The sequence below is a fragment of the Camelus bactrianus genome, chromosome 2, assembly GCF_048773025.1.
Source record: "Camelus bactrianus isolate YW-2024 breed Bactrian camel chromosome 2, ASM4877302v1, whole genome shotgun sequence".
NCBI lineage: Eukaryota > Metazoa > Chordata > Mammalia > Artiodactyla > Camelidae > Camelus > Camelus bactrianus.
In genome coordinates, this window is record NC_133540.1 from 127733301 (window position 1) to 127759355 (window position 26055).

General features: G+C 42.6%; 1 protein-coding gene across 1 annotated transcript in view; it reads left to right on the forward strand.

Annotated features, from left to right (window-relative positions):
• The window catches only part of BOD1L1 (biorientation of chromosomes in cell division 1 like 1), a 48680-nt gene that overhangs the window by 1318 nt on the left and 21307 nt on the right, over positions 1–26055 (forward strand). The window contains exons 2-10 of the mRNA XM_045508739.2: positions 4118–4242; positions 8684–8874; positions 9345–9959; positions 10564–10713; positions 12698–12864; positions 14218–14329; positions 15226–15364; positions 16337–16409; positions 18221–24233. Of these exons, the coding sequence (XP_045364695.2) occupies positions 4118–4242; positions 8684–8874; positions 9345–9959; positions 10564–10713; positions 12698–12864; positions 14218–14329; positions 15226–15364; positions 16337–16409; positions 18221–24233 (7585 nt within the window). The remainder of the gene's footprint in view (positions 1–4117; positions 4243–8683; positions 8875–9344; positions 9960–10563; positions 10714–12697; positions 12865–14217; positions 14330–15225; positions 15365–16336; positions 16410–18220; positions 24234–26055) is intronic.

Below are 26055 nucleotides of genomic sequence, written 5' to 3' on the forward strand. Positions count from 1 at the left end.
ACAGGTAAACTTAGCTGGTTCAGCTAAGAATGAGTAGAGGATACCCGGAAGGAGCATTCAGGGAGATGGTGGAAACCCAGTAGGGTCTGGAAGTCTGGAAGAAAATGAAGCAGGAAGGTTCAGTTGGAAATGGCTGGGAAATTGGACGGGGTTGTTTGTTTGTTTGTTTTACTTGGCTCTGTTTTGGTTCACTGATTTAAAGTTTTGATGGGGTGAGCGTTTTCTCATAGCATGTTCAACTCTTCTAAAGAACCATGTTTCTTTGAGAAAAGGGTTCAGGCTTTGAGGTGAACTCTGTACAATTTTTCTATCTTCTCTGGGAAAACCTACCTGAAAATCTGGGGACATCTTCCCTTTTAAAAACTCTGGCCCACCTTGTAGACCAGAAGTAGAATGTGCCTTTTGGAGGTGTTAGAGTTTCTGCACCACAGAGAATTCAATTTACTTGGGGATGTTCATCTATGTAGCATGTGTATAGTCTTCTCACTTTGTTTTAAGGAATATGCACAACCAACTTTTGAAAATAATGCCTATTGCCTCTTAGTTCCTCCTCTTCTCCCTCTCTCCCTCTTCCTTTTCTCTCTCTTCCTTCCTTCCTTTCTTTCATGGGACATGGCCAAGTAAATGTGACTCAACTAAATAAAGCTGATTATGTATACAGGCAAGTAGAGATTTCACTTTGCTGTTCTCAGAAACCTACAAATCTGTGTATTATTGTGTATGCAGATTGAAAATTAAAATATACTGAAGAGAGGTGGGGGGCTGCAATATCTAACGCTCAATTTTTTCTTCAACTCCAACCCCGCTGAATGGTATTGTTGTGTTTGTAATATCCCTGCCAGATCCTTTAAAAGCAGAGTCCTAAAACATTTTGGGGGACACATTAAAATGTAGCCCCAAGATTCAGCTAACACGGAGGCTCCTCTACTGTAGACCCAGTTCCCAGGTCCTTGGAGCAAGCTAAGAGATTATAAAGCCTTTCTGACCCCTTTGCACTGATTAGAGCCTGTCTCTCAGTCCCAGGCAGGGAGCTCACTGACTAAGTCAATTTGGCACCTCTCCTTAGGTAATAAGGGCCAGTTTGGGGGTACTTTTTCAGTTATAAATGGCTCCTGGTCACTGTGATTATTGAATCCTTTTTAGATTCAAAAGGAATATCAAAGGCAGAAGTATATGGTTTATTCACCCAACAAATAGTTGCAATGTACCAGGCATTGTTTTAAGTGCCAGGGATACAGCAGTGAACAGAAAGTGCATCCTGATAGGGAGCTTGAATCCCAGAAAAGAAAAACAGACAATAAATAGTGTGTGAGAGGTTCTGTGGAAGAAAGAAAGCAGGATGAGGGGGAAAGGTTTGCTGATTTGAGTGAGTTGTTCAGGGAAGGATTTCAGTAAGATGACATTTAAGCCACTACTGAAGGAGCTGAAGGAGCTGTCCATTTCTGGAGGCTGAGCACTCCAATCCCAGGAAGAGACTGGCAGCAAGTGTGGAAGGCCCAGGGCAGCACCTGCTGAGGGAGAAAGTGATAGAAGGTGAGGTAGGAGTGTCCTTGCCCCCTCGCTTCGCAGATCTGTCAGGCCATGGAAGCCATCGGAAGAGTTTAGCTCTTACTGGAACTGAGAGGCCATTGGCAGGTGTAGAGCAGAAGACGGATGTGATCTGACTTTCATTTTGGATGGCTTGACCACATGTAATTATCAACAGTGTCCCTTTAACATTCAGTCATGATTTGGTTTGGACAATAAATTATATGGTTACCCTAATCTTAGGAGATTTGCACTAGCACTGTGGGAAATAGACTTCAGACAGGCAAGGATGGAAGCAAGGAGGTCCATAACTCTAGGCAGGAGATGAGAAAGCTCTGGGCCAGAGGGGTAGCAGTAAAGATGGCAGGAAGTGGTCAGATTCTGGCTGTATTTTGATGCTAATGATGACAGGATTTGCTGTTGTTTTGAATATGGGATGGAAGAGAAAGGGAGGGGTCAAGGGTGACTCCAAGGCTTTTGACCAGAGCTCCAGAAGAGGAAGGAGATGCATAACTATTCCCAGGAGAACAGCGGAACTCAAGATACTTCTCTCATCACTAGGCTTTTTACCAAAAAGAGAACCTAGAAACCAGGAAAATTACATGCTGTCGTTAAAATTGAAGCTTGTGGGGCAACTGGAATGTTAACTGCATTGTGATGTTTGAGCCTAATGCTTCTGAATTTGGAAACACTGGGGAGAAGAATTATATTTTAGAATCATTGAGGGGGGGAGTTAATTTCAGTTCACATTGATTTTAGATAAATGGAGAGGAATATGAGAAATGATCGTGAGCCCGTTTTTGGTAGGATAGAAAATAGGTATGAGCAAAAGTCTGGAAATTGGAAGAGATGAAGGGGTCTCACAAAGGGATAAAACCTTTATCATCTGTGTTGCCTTGATTATTACCCAGTCCTCTCATCTAACAACTGCTTTTTAATTGCTTATCTGCCTGACAGTGTGAAAAGTTGTGTGGAATCAAAGATGCAAGCCTGTTCCTGTGGGAGGAACAGGCTTACGTGTCAGTAGGGAGATAAATATTCCCCACTCCCCACAACATAGAATTACTTGAATGATAGTATGTATAGGAGACAGGTGGAACATGGGGAAAAGGCCTACCTGGGGTGTCAGCTTGACTTCACAGATTAGGGTGAGCTCTGAAGATGAGAAATTTGCCAAATGACAGGGACAGGGAGTGGTAGGTGCACAAGATTAAAGGGGTGAGAACTTATCACTGGAGAATAAGCTTTGACGGGTAAGGGAGCAAATAGCGGAAGATGAGGCTGTACAGTTTCACTTAAAATCATTCGAGAACACTCAAACTCATCTATGTTAAAAGCCACCTAAAAGAAAGATTAAAAAATAAATAAATAAAAATAAAAAGCATGAGTAGTGGGGGCAACTTCCAGGAAGAAAGTTTGCAGTCCCGATTCAGCAGTCAAGCATCCTTCTAGGCAGTGTCCTTTGAAGCAGAGATGACACGTGTATTCTCTCTCTCCTTCCTTTGTTTCGGGAGTGCTCGGCCTTAGCACAGCTGACATTTTGGGCTGGATAGTTCTTTGCTGTGGGGAATTGCCCAGTGCATTGTGTGATATTCAGTAGCATCCCTGCCCTCTCCACGCTAGATGCCAGTAACAGCTCCCCTCACCTGTGATGATCAGAAATGTCTCCAGACATTGCCAAATGTCCCCTGGGGTGAGAGTGGGGCAAAATTGCTCCCAGTTAAGAACCAGTACCTTACATCAAATTTAATGCCTAGTTCCAGTAGTTGACCCTTCATAATTTCTCTTGGAGCCATGCCTTTCAGCCCATTTTCACCATCCCAGTACAGGCCTTCAGTATTCTAGTTATTGCATACTTTCCTAAATATATTTTGTCTCAGTTTCCCCTTTCACTGTAGGAAGATTAATCATCAGAAAGCTCAGCTATCACATAGCACTCTGTATGTGTAGGGGGTTCCCATTTTCTCTCCCATAATTCCAGACTTCTTATACAGGTACCCAAATCCTTCTAGACTCTGGCCCCAAGCTATGTCTCCAGCCTCATTGCTCTACTTTTTTGTATTCCCTTCTCCACCTTAACAACGTGGGGCTCCCTAATGCTCCTGACCCCATGTTTTCTCATCTACTTGCTCTTTGTGTATATTGTTGGCCATACTGGTAACGCCTGCCTTTCCTAATCCCAGCTGCATTGTGAAACCTTGAAGGTCCAATTTAGATGCCATGCTCTCAATGGAGGCTTACTACCTCTGTTCCTCTCCCTTTCTTTGCTCCAAATCATCTAACAGTAATACTTACTGGTACCTTATTTTCTAGTCCCTTGTCTTTAAATAAGAGATACGTTTGTCTTCTTCTTATTCTTCATCTCCAAACTTCTTGTCTTAAACAAAATGAAAGGTGTTTAAATGACTTAAAAATTATCCTGAAGCAGGAGTGTCATAAACTGTGAAAGCTTGTTGCCCCATTGATACTATAACCTAAGAATTGTTAACGCTATTAAAGATACTCAAATTCCTGAGGCTGTCAGTGTTGATACTGTGTAACAGTGGAGATTTTTAACATTTGTCTTTTGTCTCTCTCTCTCTCTCTCTAGCCTGCCTATCAGAATCTGAGACAACGCGTTGACAACTTTGTTGCGAACCATTTAGCAACTCATACATGGAGTCCCCACCTCAATAAGAACCAGCTAAGAAACAATATTAGACAGCAAGTGCTCAAGTGAGTCTCAGAATTGCAGAGCTCCTCGGAGGGCTTGGGAAGGCCGCGCTATACTCTGCCTGCAAGCAGAGAAGTTATGCAGAAGTTTGTTCACCTCATGATAAATTGTGAAGTTTGTCAGTTTTCTTGTGGCTACTTCATATTATGATTCAGTGTAGTTTTAGAGCAGGCTCTAATCGCTTCACATTTCCCTCATACGTTCAACAATCTGATTTCTCCTGTAGTCCTTTGGAAGTAAGGAAGGGAATCACAGTATGACTTTAAAAAAACAAAAAACAAACAAACAACAACAAAAAAAAACTCTAGATATGACATGAATAGATAGTAAATGCCAGGTAGGTTAATGTATCCTATACTGTTAGGTTCACAATTATTTTCTTGGCCCTAAAAAAGCAGACTTTATTATTCCTGTTTTACAAATAAAGACATTAAAGATCATTGAAATTAAAATATTTCCTCCTGATTTGAGGCTGTGTCTTCTGTGTTCTAATATAGCCCCCTGCTTTTTCTTTTTTCTTTCTCTCTTTTTTTTTTTTTTTTTTTTTGGCATTTTACTATTATTCTTACCTATGCTTTGTAGTGATGCTGTAACCAAAAAAGGGGGTTAAAGTGCATTTGGACACATCAGAGCCATTTTTTTGGTAAGCCTAAAGGGGGTTTAAAAAACTGGAATGTTTAGAAGGACCTAGAAAAATCGTATGTATTCCCCCAAAAAACAGATTTACAGTATTATCTTGTTCTTGGTTTTTTGGGGTTTTTTTTGTTTTTTTCTTTTTTTTGCTTTTTTTTGGTTTTGTTTTTGTATTTGCCAAAACAAGAAGACTTGGACCTTCTGTCCCTGCTGTACCCCCCAGAAAAGGTGACTACTTAATTGAAAAAGTGCCTTAGTCTTCCTGCCTTGACAAATACTTACCTTTAGGCTCATCTATTAGAATGAAATGTGGCTTTTAAACAGTTAAACAAACCTATTTTATAGCTGTTACCTCTTAATTCCCTCTTGTCCCTTAGGAACCTTGCAAACCTACCTGTGTGCTACTCCACTGATAGTTCCACCCACAGGAAGCCCCACAGATAAAACTTCACCCTCTGACTCAAAGGCCCATTTAGCCACAGGTAATACTAGACACCGGGAGCCTAGGGGCTCAGCCTGTGTCTCTTAATGAATAAGAAAAGAGGGACATTTGACAATAGCTTTGTTGTCTACATTTTAAAGGATGTTTGAGGAACCTGTAAAAGAGTCCAGGTGAGATCAAAAGATGCCATTAGAGGGTTGCATAATAATGCCTTGTGGGAGAAGGTCGAAGCCTTTCCTGTTGGGTGGCAGACCTAGGGGGTACCTCATCTCCAGACCTCCAGGAGAACAGTAACCAAAATATTAGGGTTGGTTGGGGGGAGGGGGTGGGATGGGAGAGGGAAACTTCCTGACAGTGTCACTGGTGTGCCCACACGCTCACACAGCACTCTGCTGATCACGGAGTGCTGTCACGTCAGTTTGCATGGCTCCCCCCTTTTCACAGTTGATACCAGGGCTTTAAAAGCTCGTTTGGAAAAGAGGGTCTTGGATTTTTTTTTTTTTTCTCATATGTTGAGAGGCTAAATGGAAGGCAAATTTCCTGGAACTGCCTGTCCTCGGCATACAAAACCTATAAAGCACGAAAGCAGTTGTTCTTCAAAGGGAACTAAACTCAGTCTTGCTCATGTAAAATCAGACACTTAAAATTATTAAGTTAAAATTATGCCAATATGAGACCTTGTTTTCACGGAATCTTGCTTGGCGAGGGACTGCTATACACATCAGTAAGGGATTCTTGTGACTGTCAGACTAGCACCGGAGCAGGCTGCCTACGGGTGAAGAGGACTCCCCTAGGGACGTTTCAGAATCGGAGAGATAGCGATCTTGTGGGTAGTTTAGGGACTGCTCTTCCTGGGACTTCTGTAAATCTCCTTCTAGCTATCTTATTTATTTTTAATTGAACTATTCTCTTGTTTAAATTCCAGTAATAAATTTATGTCTCTTCCATAACATTTTACAGTTTCTTTAAAGACTATTTAGTTGTGTCTAACTAATGCGATAGGGATGGATTAGCACCTGTAAATACAATTTCAAACAGTTTTTCTTATACACTTTGTAAAATACTCAATTGACTGCGTTAGATTGAAGCATCTACAATTGCCATTTTTGTAGGACAAAGCAGTGTAGTGTCAACAATTTTGGATGTTTAGGTTTAGTAACTAACCTGCCAACTCAATAGGTGGAAAAAAGTTTTATTCTATTTTTGCGTTCATTTGTGCAACAGAATCTAAAAAATGCAAGAGAGCAAAAAAATAACGACCTTAAAGGTACAGGATTTAAAAGGAAGGGAGGTAGCTTTAAGCAGGACAATGCAGTCTGCTGGGTTGTGGCTTTGCCTCCCTCAGGTGAGACGTCTCTGCCCGCACTTCACTGTAGTGAGCCCGGAAAGAGCAGAGTGGTTGTTAGCACTGGCCTCTGTTTTTCCCTTGTTTTATTAAAATACAGTTGATTTACAATGTTGTGTTAGTTGCAGATGTACAGCAAAGTGATTCCGTTTATATGTGTGTGTGTGTGTTTATATTCTTTTTCAGATTTTTTTTTCCATTTTGGGTTAAGATATTGAATATAGTCCCCTGTACTATACAGTAGGTCCTTGTTGATTATCTAATTTGTATATAGTAGTGTGTATCTTTTAATCCCACCCTTTCCCCTTTGGTAACTGAGTTTGTTTTTTATGTCTGTGAGTCTATTTCTGTTTCGTAAATAAGTTCGTTTGTATCATTTTTTAGATTCCACATATAAGTGATGTCATATGATACTTGTCTTTCTCTGACTTTCTTCCCGTAGTATGGTATGGCCTCTGTTTTTAGGGTCCAATCTGACCCCTGTGAGAGTGGACTAAAGTAAATGAGGGCCCACAGTATCCACACACAGGGAAAGAGACTGAATCAGTAATTTGGGGTTGGGCGGGTTTTATTTTTTATTTTGTGCCTTTGTACTTGTGTCTTAAAACATTTTTTTGGTTGCTTGTCCTAGCTTCTTTTCCACCTGCTACATTTTAAAGACGCCTCTAAGATGTAACAGTGTTTGCAGGACTTGCTCTTTTTTTTTTTTTTTTTTTTTTTTTTTTCCCAATCGCAGAGCCTTAGAAAGCAGGTTACCTACTTTATGCAGTGTTGACTCATTTTTCTCTTTGGCCTACATAAGTGGAATTATAGTATCCCGGGGCTGCGAGGTGCCTCCGGAAATGAAAATCCCATCCATCCTCCACGCCAGACGGAGCTGCACTCAGAAATAGCATTGTGGAGTGTGAGGAGAAACACCCCACCCGTTCTCCAGGGAGAGCCTGAGGCCTGGAAGCCGGAGAGGCCCAGCACCCCGGCTTCCAGCACCGTCCAGGGAGCCGTGATCCTCCAGTGCTTGGTTAGAAAGAAACAAGGGTTAAGTGCGTTGCTTAAAATAAATTCTTGTCCTCTTATTTTGCTCAGATGCCTTTGTGACTTTGGGCACTCTTCAGACTTTGTGTCCCTTTGGTTCCTCCGTTTTCTATAGATGGTATTTCTTTGAACACTTTCTTCCCCTTTTCTTCTCTGGAAATCAAGACTCGGTTTAAATGTCATCTCCTTTGTGAAGCATTCCCAGATGATCTCAGACATGGCTAATAATTCCTTATCCTACTCTTTTCTTACAGTGTGCGGTGTGTCCCAGTGCCTGTCATCTTGTATTTTGATTGTGTATGTCTGTCTGCTCTGCAGAATGGGGACCAGGTGTGACTTGTAGCAGCCCAGCGGCTCATGTGGTACCTGTTACGTAGAAGACACTCACAACATAATTGTTGAATGAATAAGTCATTTTGTTTTTATAGCAGGAAGATAAGCAAAAGAAGGCCAGAAGTCTTATATTGTATTTTTGTTCTTCTAAAGTTTTCTTTTTTCTTTTTTTTTTTTAATTTTGTAAGTTTGGTGAATTTACACTTTGTGTGAAGACTCTAATTCTTACAGAGGCTTACATTTTTAAGTTGCAGAGCCCATCGATTTATTTTACACCCAGAACTCAGCTTTAGTGATCATTTATTCCTGTCGGCCGTGGGCAGGGTTGGGGCGGCATAAGCATCACCCACAGGGCTGGCCTTTAGATCACGTGCTGTGTCTAGTTCTAGGGCTGTTTTGTTTTGGTTTTGTTTTATCTGCTCTAGAATTTCCACTAGTGACACAGTGGTGGAAAGTTCATGCACTTTTTGCAGTATGGCATATTAAGTGCCACTATGGTGTGAAACTTACTTTCCATTCTGTATTCTTTGTGTATATCCAAATGAAGATTAAAAATATATGCAATAGAGACAAGTTTGCTTAAAAGTAATTAATGCACATAATGCAGTTTTTGTCTGTTTGTTTGTTTTACTTTTCTGTTAATTATCCTGTGTTTCAGATCAGGAATGTTGGAGTCTGGCATTGACCGAATTATTTCTCAGGTTGTGGATCCAAAGATCAACCACACATTCAGACCTCAGGTGGAAAAAGCTGTGCATGAGTTTTTGGCCACACTGAATCACAGAGAGGAAGCGAGTGGCAGCACAGCTCCCGACGAGGAGAAACCAGACTCTTCCGTCATCACACCAGGTGTGCTGCTTTTGCTGTTGGTCAGTCCCATTGCTGTTCTTCTTGAACTGAGTATCAAGTTAGGGGTATTTAGTTCTTTAAAGCGTTTCTCTATTTGGCCAGTCCGGTGAGATTGTATTTATCTTAATTATCACCCAAATTCCTCAACTAGCATAACATTTCTCTCTTTTAAAATTAATACAGAATAATAGGCTTTTTAGTGGAGGGGGGGTTCAATAGAGGGAATAATTAAAATAATTAGAGAACGTACTCTTTCTGGAAACTAGACTGTTGTCAGATTTGCATGGTGCCTTTCCTAAGATAGTATAGTAGCGAGGTAGAAAATTTAGAATGTGTGAGGCACTAGCACCAGTACCTGAAAGGCTAAAGACATATGTGTCATATAAAGATGACAGTGGCAAGTGACCTTGTTCAGCAGAGGGGTTTACCTTCTGCGTAAATTTATTCTAAAACATGTCTTTCCCGCAAAGGTGTCCCTGCCCCTGGACCCAGTGCGAACGTGGCCAGTGATGCCATGTCAATCTTGGAAACCATCACATCTCTTAACCAAGAAGCTAGTGCTGCCAGGTCCTCAACAGAAACGTCAAACGCCAAGTCCAGTGAGAGAATATCCAAAAAACTACCCTCTCAGCCAAGCACTGACACTGTTGCCGAGAAGGAGAGAACTTCAGAGGAGACAACTGACAAAGAGAAATCTACACCTGACCCTGCAGGGGAAGGACAGGAAACAGCCCCCAAGTCTGAAGAATTTAGTGATCTCCCTTGTCCAGTTGAAGAAGTTAAAAGTCACACAAAAGAGAGTAATAGTTCAGTTCTGCCAAACAAGGATGTTCAACAGGAAAGCAGTGACCAAAAAAATAAATCAACAGATAAAGGTGAAAAGAAACCAGACAGCAATGAAAAAGGAGAAAGAAAGAAAGAAAAGAAGGAAAAGACTGAAAAGAAACTCGATCACTCAAAAAGGAGTGAAGATGTACAAAAAGTAAAAGATGAAAAACAAGCAAAGGAAAAAGAGGGAGAATGTTCAAAACTTCTGTCAGAAAAGAACAATAATAAAGCTAAAACTGGTGAAGGGACAAAAGAAGGTAAAAAACTTAGAAAAATCTACAACAGTTTAAAGAACAATGAGTGTCCATTGTGGGCACATCAAATTTGCCTTCAAATTTTAATAAATACATCTGATACTTGTGTTTAAAAGCCTGAAAACTCATATCCTCTTTGCTAAAAAATAAGGAATAAATATTTGTATTTTTCTTTTCTGTATTAATGTTAACCATGTGAATTAACCAGTTCACAGAGTAAATGAACAGAGAAGCTCTAAACCTTACAATTGAACTCTTGTAATTAATTCACATGCATTATTCCAAGCAACTTTATTCATATTTGTATATCCTAATCTTTAAAATATTAGATAGTAAATATTTTAGTTAGCTACTTAAGATTTCCTTACTTACATCATCTACATCATAAGTTAACATTTTCATTAATTTCACAGGGTAATAGTGTGCCTTTGTATTTTTCAGAAACAACTCTCCCTTATTTGATGATACTGGTTACTGATGATGAGAGACTAGTTCTGAAGTTAAAGTTTTTTGACATGTGTTTAAAGCAGAAAAATTTAGATGTGGGTGTTGAGTATGTTCTTATAACAAGATGATGTACTTTTTATGTTTTATTTTCTTCGTGAAGATTTCTCTTCGATAGATTCTGATGTGGATGGACTTACAGACATCACAGTTAGCTCTGTCCATACCAGTGACCTTTCATCTTTTGAAGAAGACACTGAGGAGGAAGTTGTAATGTCTGATAGCATGGAAGAAGGGGAGATTACATCAGACGGTAAAGTGTTTTACTTAATGCCTCTGAAGCTTCCCATCGGGTATTAGTGTATATTCAGATGGCTATATCGTGAAAGACTGTGGTGTAGTGGCACGACCGTGGGACCTTTCTTTAAGCCCCAGCTCTGAGGTTGTCTGTCTGATTATTACAAGCTTTAGATGAGATCGTGTATGAATATGCTATCTTGGGGGCCGTGTGTGTGTGTGTGTGTGTGTGTGCATGTGTGTGGATGGTGTTTGGAGGAGCACAGTCCACAAGACTGCCCTCACTTCTGACACCAATTGCAAATTCAGGGTCCCCAACACCACCCTCCTTAGGTTTGGTAATTTACTAGAAGGACTCCCAGAACTCACTGAAAACTGTTAAGCTCATGGTTATGATTTATTACCACCAAGGGACACATTAAAATCAGCCAAGGGAAGAGGCACATAGGCTAGAGTCCAGGAAAGTTTGAACACAGAGCTTCCAGTTGTCCTTTCCTTGTTGAATTGTGGAAAGCATTACCTCCCTGGCATTGACATCTGAAGATGTATACAGATTATTGCCAACCAGGGACACTCACTAGACCCTGGATGTCCAAAGTTTTTACTGGGGCTCCATCATGTAGACATATGTCTGTCCTTAGTCTCCAGCCCCTCTGGAGATCAAGCTGATACCCCATGACCCACAGCAATTTGACTTGATCTAGACTCCAGGTAAATAAGAACACTCCTATCATACATGGCATTCCAAAGGTTAGAAATCACCTCGCAGAACCAAGGGCAAAGACTAGACTTCTCCTTGTTACAGAGTTTATTTTTCAGCCAACCCTCATTAAGCATTTACGGCATTCCAGGCAGCGTGCTCAGTTATTACACTATTGTGCAGGTACAGGTGAGGAAACAGTCACCAGGAGAAGGTGTCTTGTCCAGGGTCTTGGAGCTAGCAACCACAAGCACTAATTTCAAACCCGAGTCTGGGCTACTGACCAACACCTTATGCTGCTCTTTACCACATGATTGGATATTGTTTATGACTTTTTCAAAAAATCCAAAATATTGAGTATTATTTGCAGTTGCTTATAGGTAGCATCTTGTAAATTTGCTGCTGGCTTTTGGATAGAATGCCTAGAGAGAAAATCATAGAGGAGAAAAAGAAGAAGGTTTTAATGCCAAAGATGTATTTCTCAGTCTCTCCCATTCTTCATTCTTAGTGTTCATTTAAAAACTAAATTAGCGGCCCCAAAATGCAATGGCAGCACTCCCCACTCTTCACAATCATCCTCACGAGGTCATTTCTGAGTACCAGTGTAGGAGGCAGCTCTCATCCTGTGAACACTCCACTTCTCAGCCGAACGAAAATTTTACTTCTTGATGCTTTATCGGGTCTTTTCAAAGTTCTTCATGGACAGGGCTAGATTTTACATGTCTGGGATCCAAAAAGTAAGAAGATGGCTATTTTGAGAGTACCGAATGGTAGGGAATGAAAACTTTGCATACAGTTTTCTTCTTTACTCCTTGCTGTGTCACAGGGAACTGACCCTCCTTCCTAAAGTAGAGGGGTTTTAGTGTCTGCTTGGAGTAGGGCCACTTATTGCTTCTTGCTTCTTCCATAAACAAGAGATCACAGGTGGTCATTAAAATCTCTTTGACTTTGAAGTATGGCTTCAGGTGAATTTTTCCACTTAGCAGTGGTAAAGCATTCATACCAAGTCTACTGACACACAAACGAGGAGTAACTATTTGTCAAGAAAACATAAATAACTATCAGGTCTAATTTTTCTTTGCCTTTTTGATGCGTGAGAAGCTGAAAGAGAAAATTAAGAAATAAATTAAGATATGGATTACAGCCTTTAAAAATGGCAGCTTCTTAGTTTTCACATGCTGAGGTCCCTGCGTCGGGCCCACAGATACACTCGCACTGCGTTGATAGCACTTCTCCTGCTTCATGTTGCTTTTGTTGCTGACTGACAGGCACGCTCCTCTTTCTGCTGACTCTCTTCCAGATGAAGAAAAGAACAAGCAGAACAAAACAAAAGCTCAAGCCAGTGATCCCAGTGAAGGGAAAGCAAAAAGTGTACGGCATGCTTACGTTCACAAACCGTATCTTTACTCAAGGTACTACAGTGACTCTGATGATGAACTCACTGTAGAACAGCGGCGGCAGTCCATCGTAAGTCAGACTTAATCCCTTGCTGTGGTCACCTGTTAAATCAGGTTGGGAAACTTGACAAATCTCTTTACCAGGTACTGGTAAACAGTCGAAACAGCAACATGTAGGTTCTGCCTTCAGGAACGTTGTCATTTTTCCAGGTAGAATAGACATGTGTTGGAGGTGTTCGTATCATTGTGATTAATAGTAGTGAAGAACTGGTAATGGCCTAGGTGTTTCATAGTGTGGAAATGTTTGACTCAAGTGTGAATCCAGCCATAAAGAGAGATGTTGTCAGCCATTAACATAATATTAACGGGGAGATTAGTCAGTCCACATATTTCCTGCGTTTGAAAATATTTCTGAGATGTGCCATTGAATTGTTTTTTGTATGTATATATTTTTATTGAAGTATAGTCAGTTTACAATGTTGTGTCAATTTCTGGTGTACAGCATAATGCTTCAGTTATGCATGAACGTACATATGTTTGTTTTCATATTCTTCACCATGGGTTACTATAAGATACTGAATATAGTTATCTGTGCTATAGAGTATAAACTTGTTGTTTATTGAATTACTAACAGCTTTTTAGAGAAAAAAATTGCTACCTCATTTTATGTATACATTAGTTTTAAGATGGCCTACAATTTCAAAAACATTAAGATATAAAAAGCTGTGCATCATAGAATGAGGAAATACTGCATGTAAAAAAATGATCTGAAGGAAGTACACCAAAATGTTAATGGTGGCTTATCTCTTGAAGAGGCTAGTTGATCAGAAGTTAGTCCTAGTTTAGGATTTTTGGCACTTGGAGGCTTTGAGTTCTGGGTGGGAAAAGGACAGTGGGAGTAACACACAATGACTGGATTCTCCCTGGCTTTCAAATACGGCTGCAGAAAGTCCCATGTCCAAAACCTGGGTCCTAACAATATAGCCAGCAGGTCACATTTGTTGTAGGACTAGCCTGTCTCTTGAATCTGCATTTCAACTTTTGCCTTAGAGAAAATAAAAAAATTCTGGAGACCTACCTCTATACACTTGATGCTCATAGATATTTTTACAGCTATCCTTTTAATTAAAATAGCAGTTTATTAAACCACCATTTTCCAAATAACATCTTTCTCATTCTTTAAACTGATGACATTCTGAAGAGTAATGAAAACGTTTCACATCTGTCTCTATTGGTCTCCTGGTAGCTTCCAAATTGAAACACATACACACACACATACACATGTACACACGGCTGTATATGCACTTTTGCAGAACCCAGATTTGTAAAAGCATCTGAAGGGCAAGCATATTTTTTATCCCAGAGTGTTTTTGCTTTTCCCTGATAATCTCTCAGGACACCTATGAGTATTTTGTGGTTTTAGGCTAAAGAAAAAGAAGAGAGGCTTTTAAGAAGGCAAATTAATAGAGAGAAACTTGAAGAAAAACGAAAACAGAAAGCAGAAAAGACGAAGTCTTCGAAAGCTAAGAGTCAAGGTATAGGAGATGTGAGCTTTTAATATTTTAAACTATCTTATATACTCCATTATTTGCTAGATGTTATTATAACTTACGAGATATGATTATACAATAAAATGATCAAAATTGTATCTCAGTAAAGCTGTTAGGTTTTTTAAATGATCTATTTTCAAGTGTAGAAGATTTCCTTACTTGTTAATCTGATTTGTTTAGTCCCTTTTCTTTTGTTATTGTATTGCTGTATCTGAATTAAGCATTCTAATCAGGTGTGAAATAAGCTACATGGGTGTATTGTACAACACGGGGAATGTAGCCAATACTCTATAATAACTATAGATGGAGTATAACCTTTAAAAATTGTGAATTACTATATTGTATACCTGTAACATATAATATTGTATACCAACTATATTTCAATTAAAAACAATTATATTGTAAAATAAATACATAAATAAAAAATAAAAATAATTAATTAATTAAGCATTCTATCATGTACCAGATGATATAACTCACATGTTAGTAATTTATTTTCCAGTGATAATGGAATGAATTATCACTGGAAAAATCATTGTTAACATGTGAGTCATCAAGCCTTGCAGTGATACTAATGGAATTAATCTATACTTGAAGTTAACTGAAGTGGCAAACATTTATCTGGAATATTTCATTGAACAAAGTTGAACTTCCTCTGGACACTGATCGTGTGTATAGAAATACATGCATGTACATATATGAGCATTTGAAATAGAAAATATGACTCTTCTCTGTCTAAAATGTTTTTGTTCCAGCACAGCTTAGAGATATTGAAGCCATTTTTCATTTTTACAATGATTAGAAAATCTTAATGAAAAAAATATTACACTATTTCTAAAACTCTGTTCTGAAACACAGTTTATCAATTGCTTCTTTCCCAGGCAAAAGTAGTGTGGACTTAGAAGAATCATCAGCAAAGAGTTTGGAACCCAAGGCCCCTCGAATTAAAGAAGTTCTTAAGGAACGGAAAGTTTTAGAGAAAAAGGTAGCCTTAAGCAAAAAAAGAAAAAAGGATTCCAGGTACATATTTTATCTGGCCACATTCCCGTTGTAGCATTCTCTCGGGACGCTTTTAGAAGCGAGGCATTGAAAGTGACAGTAAAGAGCCAGACCCTGAATGTGCATGTTGTTCCATGAAAGACCTTAGGGTTTCCTTTTCAGTATCATAGTTCATTGTATTAGTACCTGCAGTATTTCAAAGTAGTGTATTGGAGGGGTGGTCCCTGTCTTTTTTGATAATCTGTTGGAAGCTTTGGACTCTTTCCTCAAAAATGCATGTGTGCAAACACACAGTTGTCCCTAGAGTTTCAAAGTTTATAGACCCTCTAGAAGTACCCGGGAAGTGTCCCTGCTCTGAACATTCAGTTACCTCTTACTGGCAGTGATTGTGTCCATTCTCCCATCTTTGCAGGCAGTTCACTTCACCAGTATCTCATGCTTCTCCCTGTAAGCCAGAGGTCTAAAGCAAACTTTTCTTTAACACTGAGTTATAGTTAATTCTATAAGAAGAGACTGAATGTGGCTGTGCAGCCATGGGCCACAGTTTTGCTGTTCCATCGTGATGCAGTTATGTACATTTATCTTGGACTTGATAGCTGAATCAGTAATTTACAGACCTCAGTGAGAGGAGTTAGCTCTCATTTTTCTTAGAGACCCCATCTCTGTCGATCTGAATAAATACAACTACCCTGTATGTTATTCAAAAGATAAGACTTTCAAAATGAAATTATAGCCCATACAGTATTCATCTTCAAGCAACAACTCAGGAAGTTTTGTTTTAGCTATACTATAGGGCCAAGAACAGTCCGTGTCACAGTTGGGACTGGATTCTCCTCTGTTGTCCGAGAGTAGGATTTAAATTGAAATGTGCAAGTCTCTTTGTATGGATTAAGTGTTCATGGTAAAGAAAAGCTAAGCCTTTTTCTTAACCTTCCTGGGAAGTTCTTACATTCGATTCAAATGAAGTTCATATTTCATTTTTCCCCCACCTAGGAACATTGACGAGAATTCTAAAAAGAAACAGCAATCTGAAGAAGATGCCAAAGAAACCCTCAAAACAAGTGAGGTGTGTCTTAGTTAATAAAATCCCATTTTAAATGTTCTTTTGTTAGATACAGACCATTCAGTCCTTTGTAGTAAAATTTAGAATACAATTTGATCTTTTCCGAGTTGAATAAAAAGTCCAGCACATTCAGCGTTCTAGCACCCCCATTCTGTTATGGCCTAAATTCCTCATTTTGGTGAGTTGATTCATGTGATCTTTTATCTGGATAATAGCTACTTTTCTACTCCCCTGCTCTTGTTTCTTATATTGGCAATAATAAGACTGCCAGTAACAATAATGAAAAAGAAAAGGGGGAGAAAGCTAAAATCCTTCCACCTAACAAATTATCCATTTCATTCTCTTCCATTTCTCATCCACATATGTACATAATTTTGTAGAGTAGATGTAATCTTGCAAAGTGTTTTTAACATTCCCTAATGCTCATTTCATGTTACCTTATAGCTTCCTAATTATATTTAATGATTGCGTAGTGTTGTATTGAACAGATACACCATAATTTAAGCATTTCCTTACAGTTGGTGCTTAGATTGCTTCCAAGATTTGATAATTTTAGATAGTAAAAATATCTACCTAAAAGTACCCCAAAAATATGCAATAAATACCTTTCTTCTTTTTTCATCATGTTCTTGGGTTAAACTTTTGCTTTCACTGGGTTTAAATCTTTATATAGTCTGCCATATTTATAATTCTCTAGCTGAACTATCTTGACACTTATAAGGGGAACACTGATAATTTAGTAATTATTTATTCATAGCCAGTAATTATTCCTGATGTCTTTATCCAGGAACTAGAGGCATATTTATAATTATATTCTGATATTTAATGGCATATTTTAAAATATTTAACCATTTTATGAGACATTTCTGTGAAAAATGATCTCATAAAATTTTATTCACATTAATTGGTTAGAACTTACTGTAAAATTAGGTTGATGAAATCCCTGTTAGTTCTTTTTTTGAGGAATTTAATTTTAAAGTATTTTTAAAGATCTTGCTATGTTCTGGTCCCTACATTAGTATTACATTAATCTTCCATGTTAAAATGTCAAAAGGTGCACTGATAAACTGACCCAGAGGCCCTTCTGAGGACTCAGCCCACTGTGTGAATAAGAATACTTACAGCTAGTCAGTGAGTCTTTATTAAAATGTGCTTAGCCATTAACATTAATTCACTCAGTGCCGTACTCTGTGGGATGGGGGGAGGTTTGGAGGCTTTGGTCTATCAGTATCTTCCCTTGATACATAAACACATATATACGTGATATGTGATACGATTTCTATTACTGTGAGTTACTGGGTTCATTTGACATTTCCTAAGTACATTGTCTTACAGGTTACCTAAATTCATGAAGTTTCCATATATAATTTGGATTTCTAAATTAAGATACAAGAAACCTTTATTTCATTAATAAAATTTTTAAATTGCCTTCATTAGGTATTAAGCTTCTGCACTAAAAATGACCACTGGGCATTAGTGGGCTTTGGCAAATTAGAGTTTAAGAAGGCCTCCTAAAGGCATGGACACATCTCAGGAGAAAGACTCTCTACAAAGATGCTACAATGTCATGGGAAGAGTACTGGACTCAGGATGAAATCATCTAAACTTGTTGCCTAGGCATCAAGTTATTGAATCATGCTGAATCAGGTCCCGGTTGCAGAAAATGAAGTTATTAATACTATAGGCTGCTGGCAAAGACTGACTGAGGTGTAACGTGTGACAGCACTCAACATACTAAATGAAGCCAGATGTTAAATTTGAATATAAAAATTAATTTTAGTATTTCTTATATCTTAACTGTTATTTTCTTACAGCATTGTGAAAAGGAAAAAGTGTCTTCTTCAAAGGATTCAAAGCATATTCATGCAAAAAGTGAACCAAGTAAACCTGCCCGGAGACTTTCAGAGTCTTTGCATTCAGCTGATGAAAATAAAAATGAATCCAAAATAGAAAGGGAACATAAAAGACGGACATCGACCCCTGTTGTGGTGGAAGGGGCACAGGAAGAGACTGACACAAGAGATGGAAAAAGGCCAGCAGAACGCTCAGAAACTGGCACAGAAGAGCCCCAGAAACAGAAAAGCACACTTAAGAATGAAAAGCATCCAAAGAAAGATGATTCTGAAACACCCCACTTGAAAAGCCTACCTAAAAAAGAGGCAAAGTCCTCCAAAGACAAGCCTGAAAAAGAGAAAACTCTGTCAGAAGACAAACCGTCAATGAAACATAAATATAAAGGTGACCCCACACATAAAACAGGTGATGAGACTGAGCTTCACTCTTGTGAGAAAGGCTTAAAAGTCGATGAAAATATTCAGAAGCCAAATCAACAGACAAAGCTTTCTTCAGATGATAAAGCTGAACGAAAAAGTAAACACAGGAATGAAAGGAAATTATCAATTTTGGGCAAAGATGGCAAACCAGTCTCTGAATATATTATAAAAACCGATGAGAACATTCGTAAAGAAAACAGCAAAAAAGAGAGATACTTGTCAGCCGAGAAAACTAAGTCAGAGCACAAATCAAGAAGATCAAGTGATTCTAAAATTCAGAAAGATTCTCTGGGGTCCAAGCAACATGGAATCACATTACAGAGAAGAAGTGAAAGTTATTCAGAGGATAAGTGTGACACAGAATCGACGAGTATGGACAGTAATTCAAAGCCAGAAGAGGTTGTTCACAAGGAGAGGCGAAGAACCAAGAGCTTGTTAGAAGAGAAACTTGTATTAAAGTCTAAATCCAAAAGCCAGGGTAAACCGTTAAAAGTGGTTGAAACAGAATTGCAGGAAAATGTCACAAAACAGGCAACCACTCCAAAAGCAGATAAGGAGAAGAACACAGAAGAAGGTGACCCAGAGAGGCAGCGGAAGTCCAAAGCTGAAGACAGACCCGCTGAGGAAGGTGGCGCTGAGCCTGCGTCAGAGAGCCCTGCTTCTTCAGCACATGGTGCCCAGAAAGAGTCTAGTCACCGAGCTAAGGTACCGCCAGCAAAGGAGAAATACAAGGGTGAGAAAGATTCAAGTGCCACCAGACTTGAGAGGAGGTTATCAGATGGTCACAAAAGCAGAAGCTTGAAGCACAGTAGTAAGGATGTGAAAAAGAAGGAAGAAAATAAATCAGAAAGTAAATCAGAAGACAGGGATGGGAAAGAAGTTGACAGTAATCATGAAAAGGCCAGAGGAAATAGTTTAGTCATGGAGAAAAAATTAAGTAGAAGGTTGTGTGAAAATCGAAGAGGGAGCTTATCCCAAGAAATGACCAAAGGAGAGGAAAAGCCAGCAGCAAACCCTCTGGGCACTCCCAGCAGTTCCTTCCTTCAGAAACCCAAAAAATGCAGTGATCCCACCTTGATGCCTGAACAGGAGCCAATGGAAGTTGATCCAGAGCCAGCCATGGAAAATGCACTGGAGATATCTAAAACCCAAGACAGCAGCAGCAACAGTCCTCAGCAAGACATCGACTCGGAAAATGTTACGAAACAGAAGGCTGCCACGACAGTTATAAAGGATGAGTTAAGAACTTCTATGGTAGATTCAAAAACAGCAGCCCTGGCCTGTAAATCAGGACGTGGAACAGGAGCCACTGGTAATTCTGAAAAGCACGCTGACCACAAAAGCATCCTGACCAAGAAAGTGCATCTCCAAAGCACTGTGTCCAAACCGAACCCAGGGGAGAAAGAATACACTCAGCAAGGAGCTCGTGAGATGAACGTAGACTCAGAAACTAGTCATCGACTGTTACCCCAGGCCCCAGAAAGTTGCAGGGCACAAAAGAATCTGAAAAACACCACCAGACCCAGTGAGCAGTGTGTTGTTCAAGGAGACACAGCTCCTGAACGTCCCACAGATTTAGACCCTTCCCCATCCTTAAGCCCCATGACATTTGCACCTCAGAAGCAGTCCCATGATCCAAGTGTAATTCCTGTGGTTGAGAAGAGAACTGCTGGGGAAGGAGGCCCAGCCAGCACCTCACTTGTGGGCCGCTCTGAGACCCCTAACCCAAGTCTGGCTGCTGGAGAGTCACAGGTCCCCAGGGCATGTGACAGCAAACCGGGTGATGCCATTTCCACAGTAGATACGGCAGCCAAAGCCAGCGCAGGGAGCAGAAGACACATCCCAGAAGGTCCCCAGGCCACCATGCCACACAGCAAACAAGGGAAAGTGAACGTGCCTCTTGGTAGTGAGTCAGCAGACATGACTGTGGAAAATGAGAACGTTCACAAAGAAGGAGGCTCAATGGACACGGCCAGGAAAGAGGGTGACACGAACACAGGGCCCAGTTCAAAGCAGACAGTTAGAGCTCCCATAGAAAATGGCAGAAAAGACGGCATTGCTGTCGCTCATACGGTAGGCGTGAGCACAGGAAAAGATGCGGAAACTTCTGGGCTTGAGCATAGCAGAGGCCCAGGTGAAATAGAAAACACGTCAGCTGATGTTGAAAGAAGGAGCGAAAACAGTGAGGTGGACACCAGTGCTGGGAGGAACGCTGTGTCCTCTGTTCTCCACCGAGGGAGTGGGAATGCTAACGATGCAACAACGGGGTCTGCTAGAGCAGAACAGGCTTCTGCTGCCCCCAGTGCTGGAGGGGAGGACAGGGGTGTTCCCTTAAGCCCCGTAAAGGCAGGTGATGCCACCACCACGTCTTCAGAAATGGGGGAGGGCGAGGCGGCCGTGCCCTGCACAAGCATCGAGGCGGACGAAGGCTTCACGACCGGTATGCGCTCTGGGGACAACCCTCTTCACGTCGGGGCGGAAGCCAGCGAAGGCACTGTCTTTGCCGCAGCTGAAGAAGGTGGCGCCGTGGTCACGGAAGGATTTGCTGAAAGTGAAACTTTCCTTACCAGCACCAAGGAAGGAGAAAGTGGGGAGTGCGCCGTGGTGGGGCCTGAAGAGAGAGCAGCAGAGCCGGTGACGACTCCCGCCGGCACGACTGAAGACGATGTCAACAGCGGGGCGACGGAAGAGAAGGACGACGCTGTGACCAGTGCAGGCTTGGAAGGGAAGTGTGATGGCTCTTCAAGCAGAGACTCAGAACTGGCGGAAGGGACCGTCGCTTTTATTAGTGAGGGGGAAAGTGACGGGGCGGTGACGAGTGCTGGGACAGAAATCAGAGAGGGGTCCCTGGGCAGCGGAGAGGGAGATGGATTCCGGAGAAATACGACGAGAATGGGCCCCAAGAAAGAAACTGAGGGGGTTGTGACATGTACGGGGGCAGAGAGGACAAGTGACAGCTTTGTCCTGTGCTCGGTAACTGATGTGGGGCCACAGGAAGAGCGCGGGGTCACCGGTGCCCCTGTAGTCCCCTTGGGCAATGACGCACCAGCAGGAGCCAGTGCCGCCCAGGAGGGAGGCGGTTCTGTGAACGACGGGCTGGAAGGTGACAGCGCTGTCACCAGCACCGGGATCACGGAAGAGGATGGAGAGGGGCCGGCAAGCTGCACAGGTTCGGAAGAGAGCAGCGAAGGCTTTGCTCTAAGTTCCGAATCAGAAGAAGGCGGAGAAAGTGCCATGGACAGCACGGTAGCTAAAGACGTCGCTGACGCCCCGGTAGTCGCTGCCGGCCCGTGCGACGACGAAGGCGTTGTGACCAGCACCGGCGCGAAGGAGGAGGACGAGGAAGGGGAGGGCGTGGTGACCAGCACCGGCAGAGGAAATGAAGTCGGGCACGCGTCGATGTGCGCGGGGATGGAAGAGGAAGGCGACGGGGCAGCAGTGTGCGAGAGTGCAGAGGAGGGGGACAGTCGGGTTGGTACCGCGGCGGGGCGTGTGGAAGCTGAGGCCGGAGCAGCCGTCCCAAACGCAACCGAAAGTAACATTGACAGCGTGAGCGGTGCTGGGAAGGGAAGCAAAGATCCAGAGATCTGCTCCAGTGCAAAAGGCGTCGTGGAAAGCAGCGTGACCAGTGCAGCCGCAGGCCAGGGCGAAGCGGCACTAGTTCGTGAAGGTTGTGAGGTTCCCATGACCAGTGCAGCTTCAGGTCAAAGTGGCGGGCAGCTCACCAGAAAGGAAAAGGTTGACGAGACCACTATTTCCACTGGCCTGGCCGGGGGCAGTTATGAGGGACTCGTATCCGGGGCCGTCCCAGAGTACGAAGCTCATCACACATCGCCGAGCGAGAAAGAAGATGAGGGTGTCATCACCTCTGTGGACAATGAAGACTGCGACGGCCTCATGGCCACCACGGCCAGCGACAGCCTTGCCAACCAGACCTGTTCAGCAAGGGGCGAAAGCGAAGGCAAAGGCTTGGCGATTTCCACCAGTACCACGCATGGTTACACCGCGCAGTTAAGCCCGGCTGTACACGTGGAGGAAGGTCACGCGCGTGTTCTGAGGACCGAACAAATCGCCGACGGCACCAGAGTGAACGTGGAGGGATTCGAGGCCCCCATGCCCAGCGCTGTTGCAGGAGATGAGAGCCAGCCCGCTGCTCCTAGAGGCGAGGAGAAAGACGAGTGCGCCATGATTTCCACAAGCATAGGGGAGGAGCTCGAAGTGCCCATTTCCAGCGCGACAACCATCCAGCGCTCCGAAAGCCAGCCGCCCGCCCCAGCGGTTGAAGAAAGAGCGAGAGGGCCGAGCCTGGTGCGCGCCGATGACTTCGAGGTGCCCATGCCCAGTGCACCCACAGAAGTCGAAAGTCCCCTGGCTTCAACCAGCAAGGAGGAGAAGGACGAATGCGCCCTCATTTCCACCAGCATCGCAGAAGAGTGTGAGGCGTCCGGCTCCGGGGCGGCCGTGCCGGGCCTGGAAGAGAAGGACGGGAGCGCTGTCATCTCCACGAGCTCCGTGGAGGACTGCGACGGCCCAGTGTCCAGTGCCGTCCCTCGGGAGGAGGTCTGTCCCTCGGTCACGCCGGCGGAGGAGATGAGTGACGCCGCCATGATTTCCACCAGCACCTCTGAAGGACGGGAAGCGGTCATGATGGGCGCCGCCCCCCGGGACGATCAGACGGCTCTCGCGGGGGTGGAGGACCCGGGCGATGCTGCCCTCATCTCCACCAGCACAGCTGAATGTGTGCTGGCCGCCACGGGTCCAGACAGGCACGAAGAGGCTCAGCCGACTGCAGGCCCCCCAGAAGGCAGAGACGACCTGTCAGCCGCAAAGGTGCGCAAGTGTGAGGTCCCTAGGCCCAGCCTCATGCCTGAGCACCACTGTCAGTGTCCTGGGCCATCCACAGGAGGAAAAGAAGCGGGCCCCGTGGTGGCAGTGGGCACCTGGGAAGAGCACGACAGGGTGTCAGTCAGCATGTGCTTTGCCGGTGCTGTGTGTGCACCAGAGAAAGAGAGGCCTGGCACCAAAGAAAGGGAAGCCTGCTGTCCGGGCAAAGCTCAGAGAGAACATGAAAGCCCCGAGGCAGGGACCTCAGGGGACAGTACTCCGGCAAGCTGTTCAGCAGGGAGGGGCTTGGAGAGGAGTGCAGACCTGCCTGTCGACCTGCGAGGACCAGAGCAGGCCGCCGAGGACTCCCCCATCAGTGTTCGCCGTGCAGTAAATACCGGTGCTGGAAAAGCTGATGACACATCCTCTCTTCCTCCTGACCAGTGGGGGCCTGAGGGCAACTTGACAACCCCCACCACCGAATGTATCAATGGCCAAGAATCCGAAATTGCTCCTTCCCACACGGCAGTCCTTACAGCTACCTATGACGAAGCTCTCTTGGCTCCTAAGTGCGAACAGGACTTGACTTTCAAGAGTGATCCCAGTGGCGAAGGGACCGTTCCGGCATACCCTGAGCACACGGGAGATGGTAACAGCATGAAGAAGTCCTTCCAGGAAGAAGGAGGCCTTGAAGTCAGTGTTTCATCTGAAGAAAATTTGCATGACATAGGTGAGAATCTCTAACTGCAAGTTTTCACATTTTACAAAGATAATTGTATGTAGAGGACATTTAAGACCACCTTTTAAAAGATGGTTTTGGTTCTAGAATGTCACAGAATAACTCTCATCCATCTTGAAGGTCAAGCTTCTCTAAAATTGTGTTTAAAACTTAAAGTTAGACCCACTTACTTACGTGCAATGAGTGTAGAGGCAGGAGGCTGAGAGCCAGGACGTCAGCTGGACAAGTGTCATCCGCAGGATGGTTGCAAGTTACTAAACCTATTTGACCTTCAGGGTTCTTATGAATCAAAATGAAGATACTTTACAGCAGCCCTGTGAAATGGGTATTTATTTTAAATCATCCTCCTTTTTCAGATGAGGAAAAAAGGTTCAGAGAGTTTAAATAACTTGAATAGTACTCAGATGCTACTTAAGAAAGGTTAGCTCTGAGCCTTGTATGACAGGGGGATAATAGTACAAAAACAAGCATCAGTCCAACCTCCATCTGACTTACAGATTCAAAGGACGTGTCAGTGCCGGCGGGCTGGCTGCTTCTAATCAAGGGAGCACTTTTTTTTTTAATTGTAATTTATTGTTCACATAAATAAGTTAGTTTCCGGTTTAGAATTTGTTTGAAAAAAGAAAAGAAACGTGTTTCCTCCTGGTAGATTTCAGAGAGTGCTGGTCTTATTAGAAATAGTTGATAACTTTCAAACGTACAAGCTCTGAGCTCGGTCATTCATGCCCTCCCACTTCAGACATGTTACACCAGGTACCACTGTGGACTCAAAAACAATAGTCCAGATGGGAAGACAGCTGTGAATTCTGCAATGTTTTGTATGTAATCAGTGACACTGCAATGTGACAGGCACTTAGAATAGGGTTAACCAGAGGATGCTGTGAGAACTCAGGGGTCACATGGGCTGGGCTTGAAGCAGTCAGGAGTGTTGACTTCTTTTCCACTCTAATTTTATAAATTGTAGTATCCTGGACTTCTAAACTGGAATGGGTCTTAGACATCATCTAAATGCAGCCTCCAGAGGCTGAGACCAGTAGATTTAGTCCTCTTGGTTATAGGAGACATTAAGAAATGTTCCAACAGTTGAAATAAGTAACTTTAAAAATTTCCATTGAATTTAGCCTGAGATAAATTGGATGCTCTGGAAGTTTTTGTGACTCAACCATTGCTACTGCTACTTTATTGCTACGCCCTCCCTCCCTCCCCCACTTTCTTCCCCCTGAAGAAGCAGAACTAGAAGGGCTTTCAGCAAGGGAAAGCCTGCAGCCTCTTAGAGGAAGGAAGGCTTTTCTTTGAGGCTTGCATGTGGGCAGGTAAAGGAAGCTAGAAGCCGCGAGTCGCAGGACAGAGGAGAGAAGGAAAGAGAGGGCCAGGACGAGATAGATTTGAGTCTCCACCAGAGAAAATGCCATTCTCTTTTTATCAACTTCACAGTTTTTCAACTGTATGTTCAGCTTTGCTGTATCAGCATGATGCATGTAAAGTGAGTCTGTTCACAAATCACCTTTACTGAGAATATATCTCAGTGGCAGAGAATACTTTCTTTTAGGGACATACTTAATGCAAATCACTGTAGAAAAGCACTTGGAAATACGATGACTTCACAAATAATATTGTGTCATTCTTTCTGGGTGGCCATCTTAAGAACAAGAAGCATTTTTATCCCCAACCCCCCCAAAAAAGAGTCAATGACCCCTTGCTTTTCATCTGAGAATTTTCATATATACTCCTTTTTATTGTTTTCTGCTGAGAGCGGAGGAAGAGGGAATGGCATGCTAGATACAACTTTCTGTTACCTTTTGATTCAGGATGT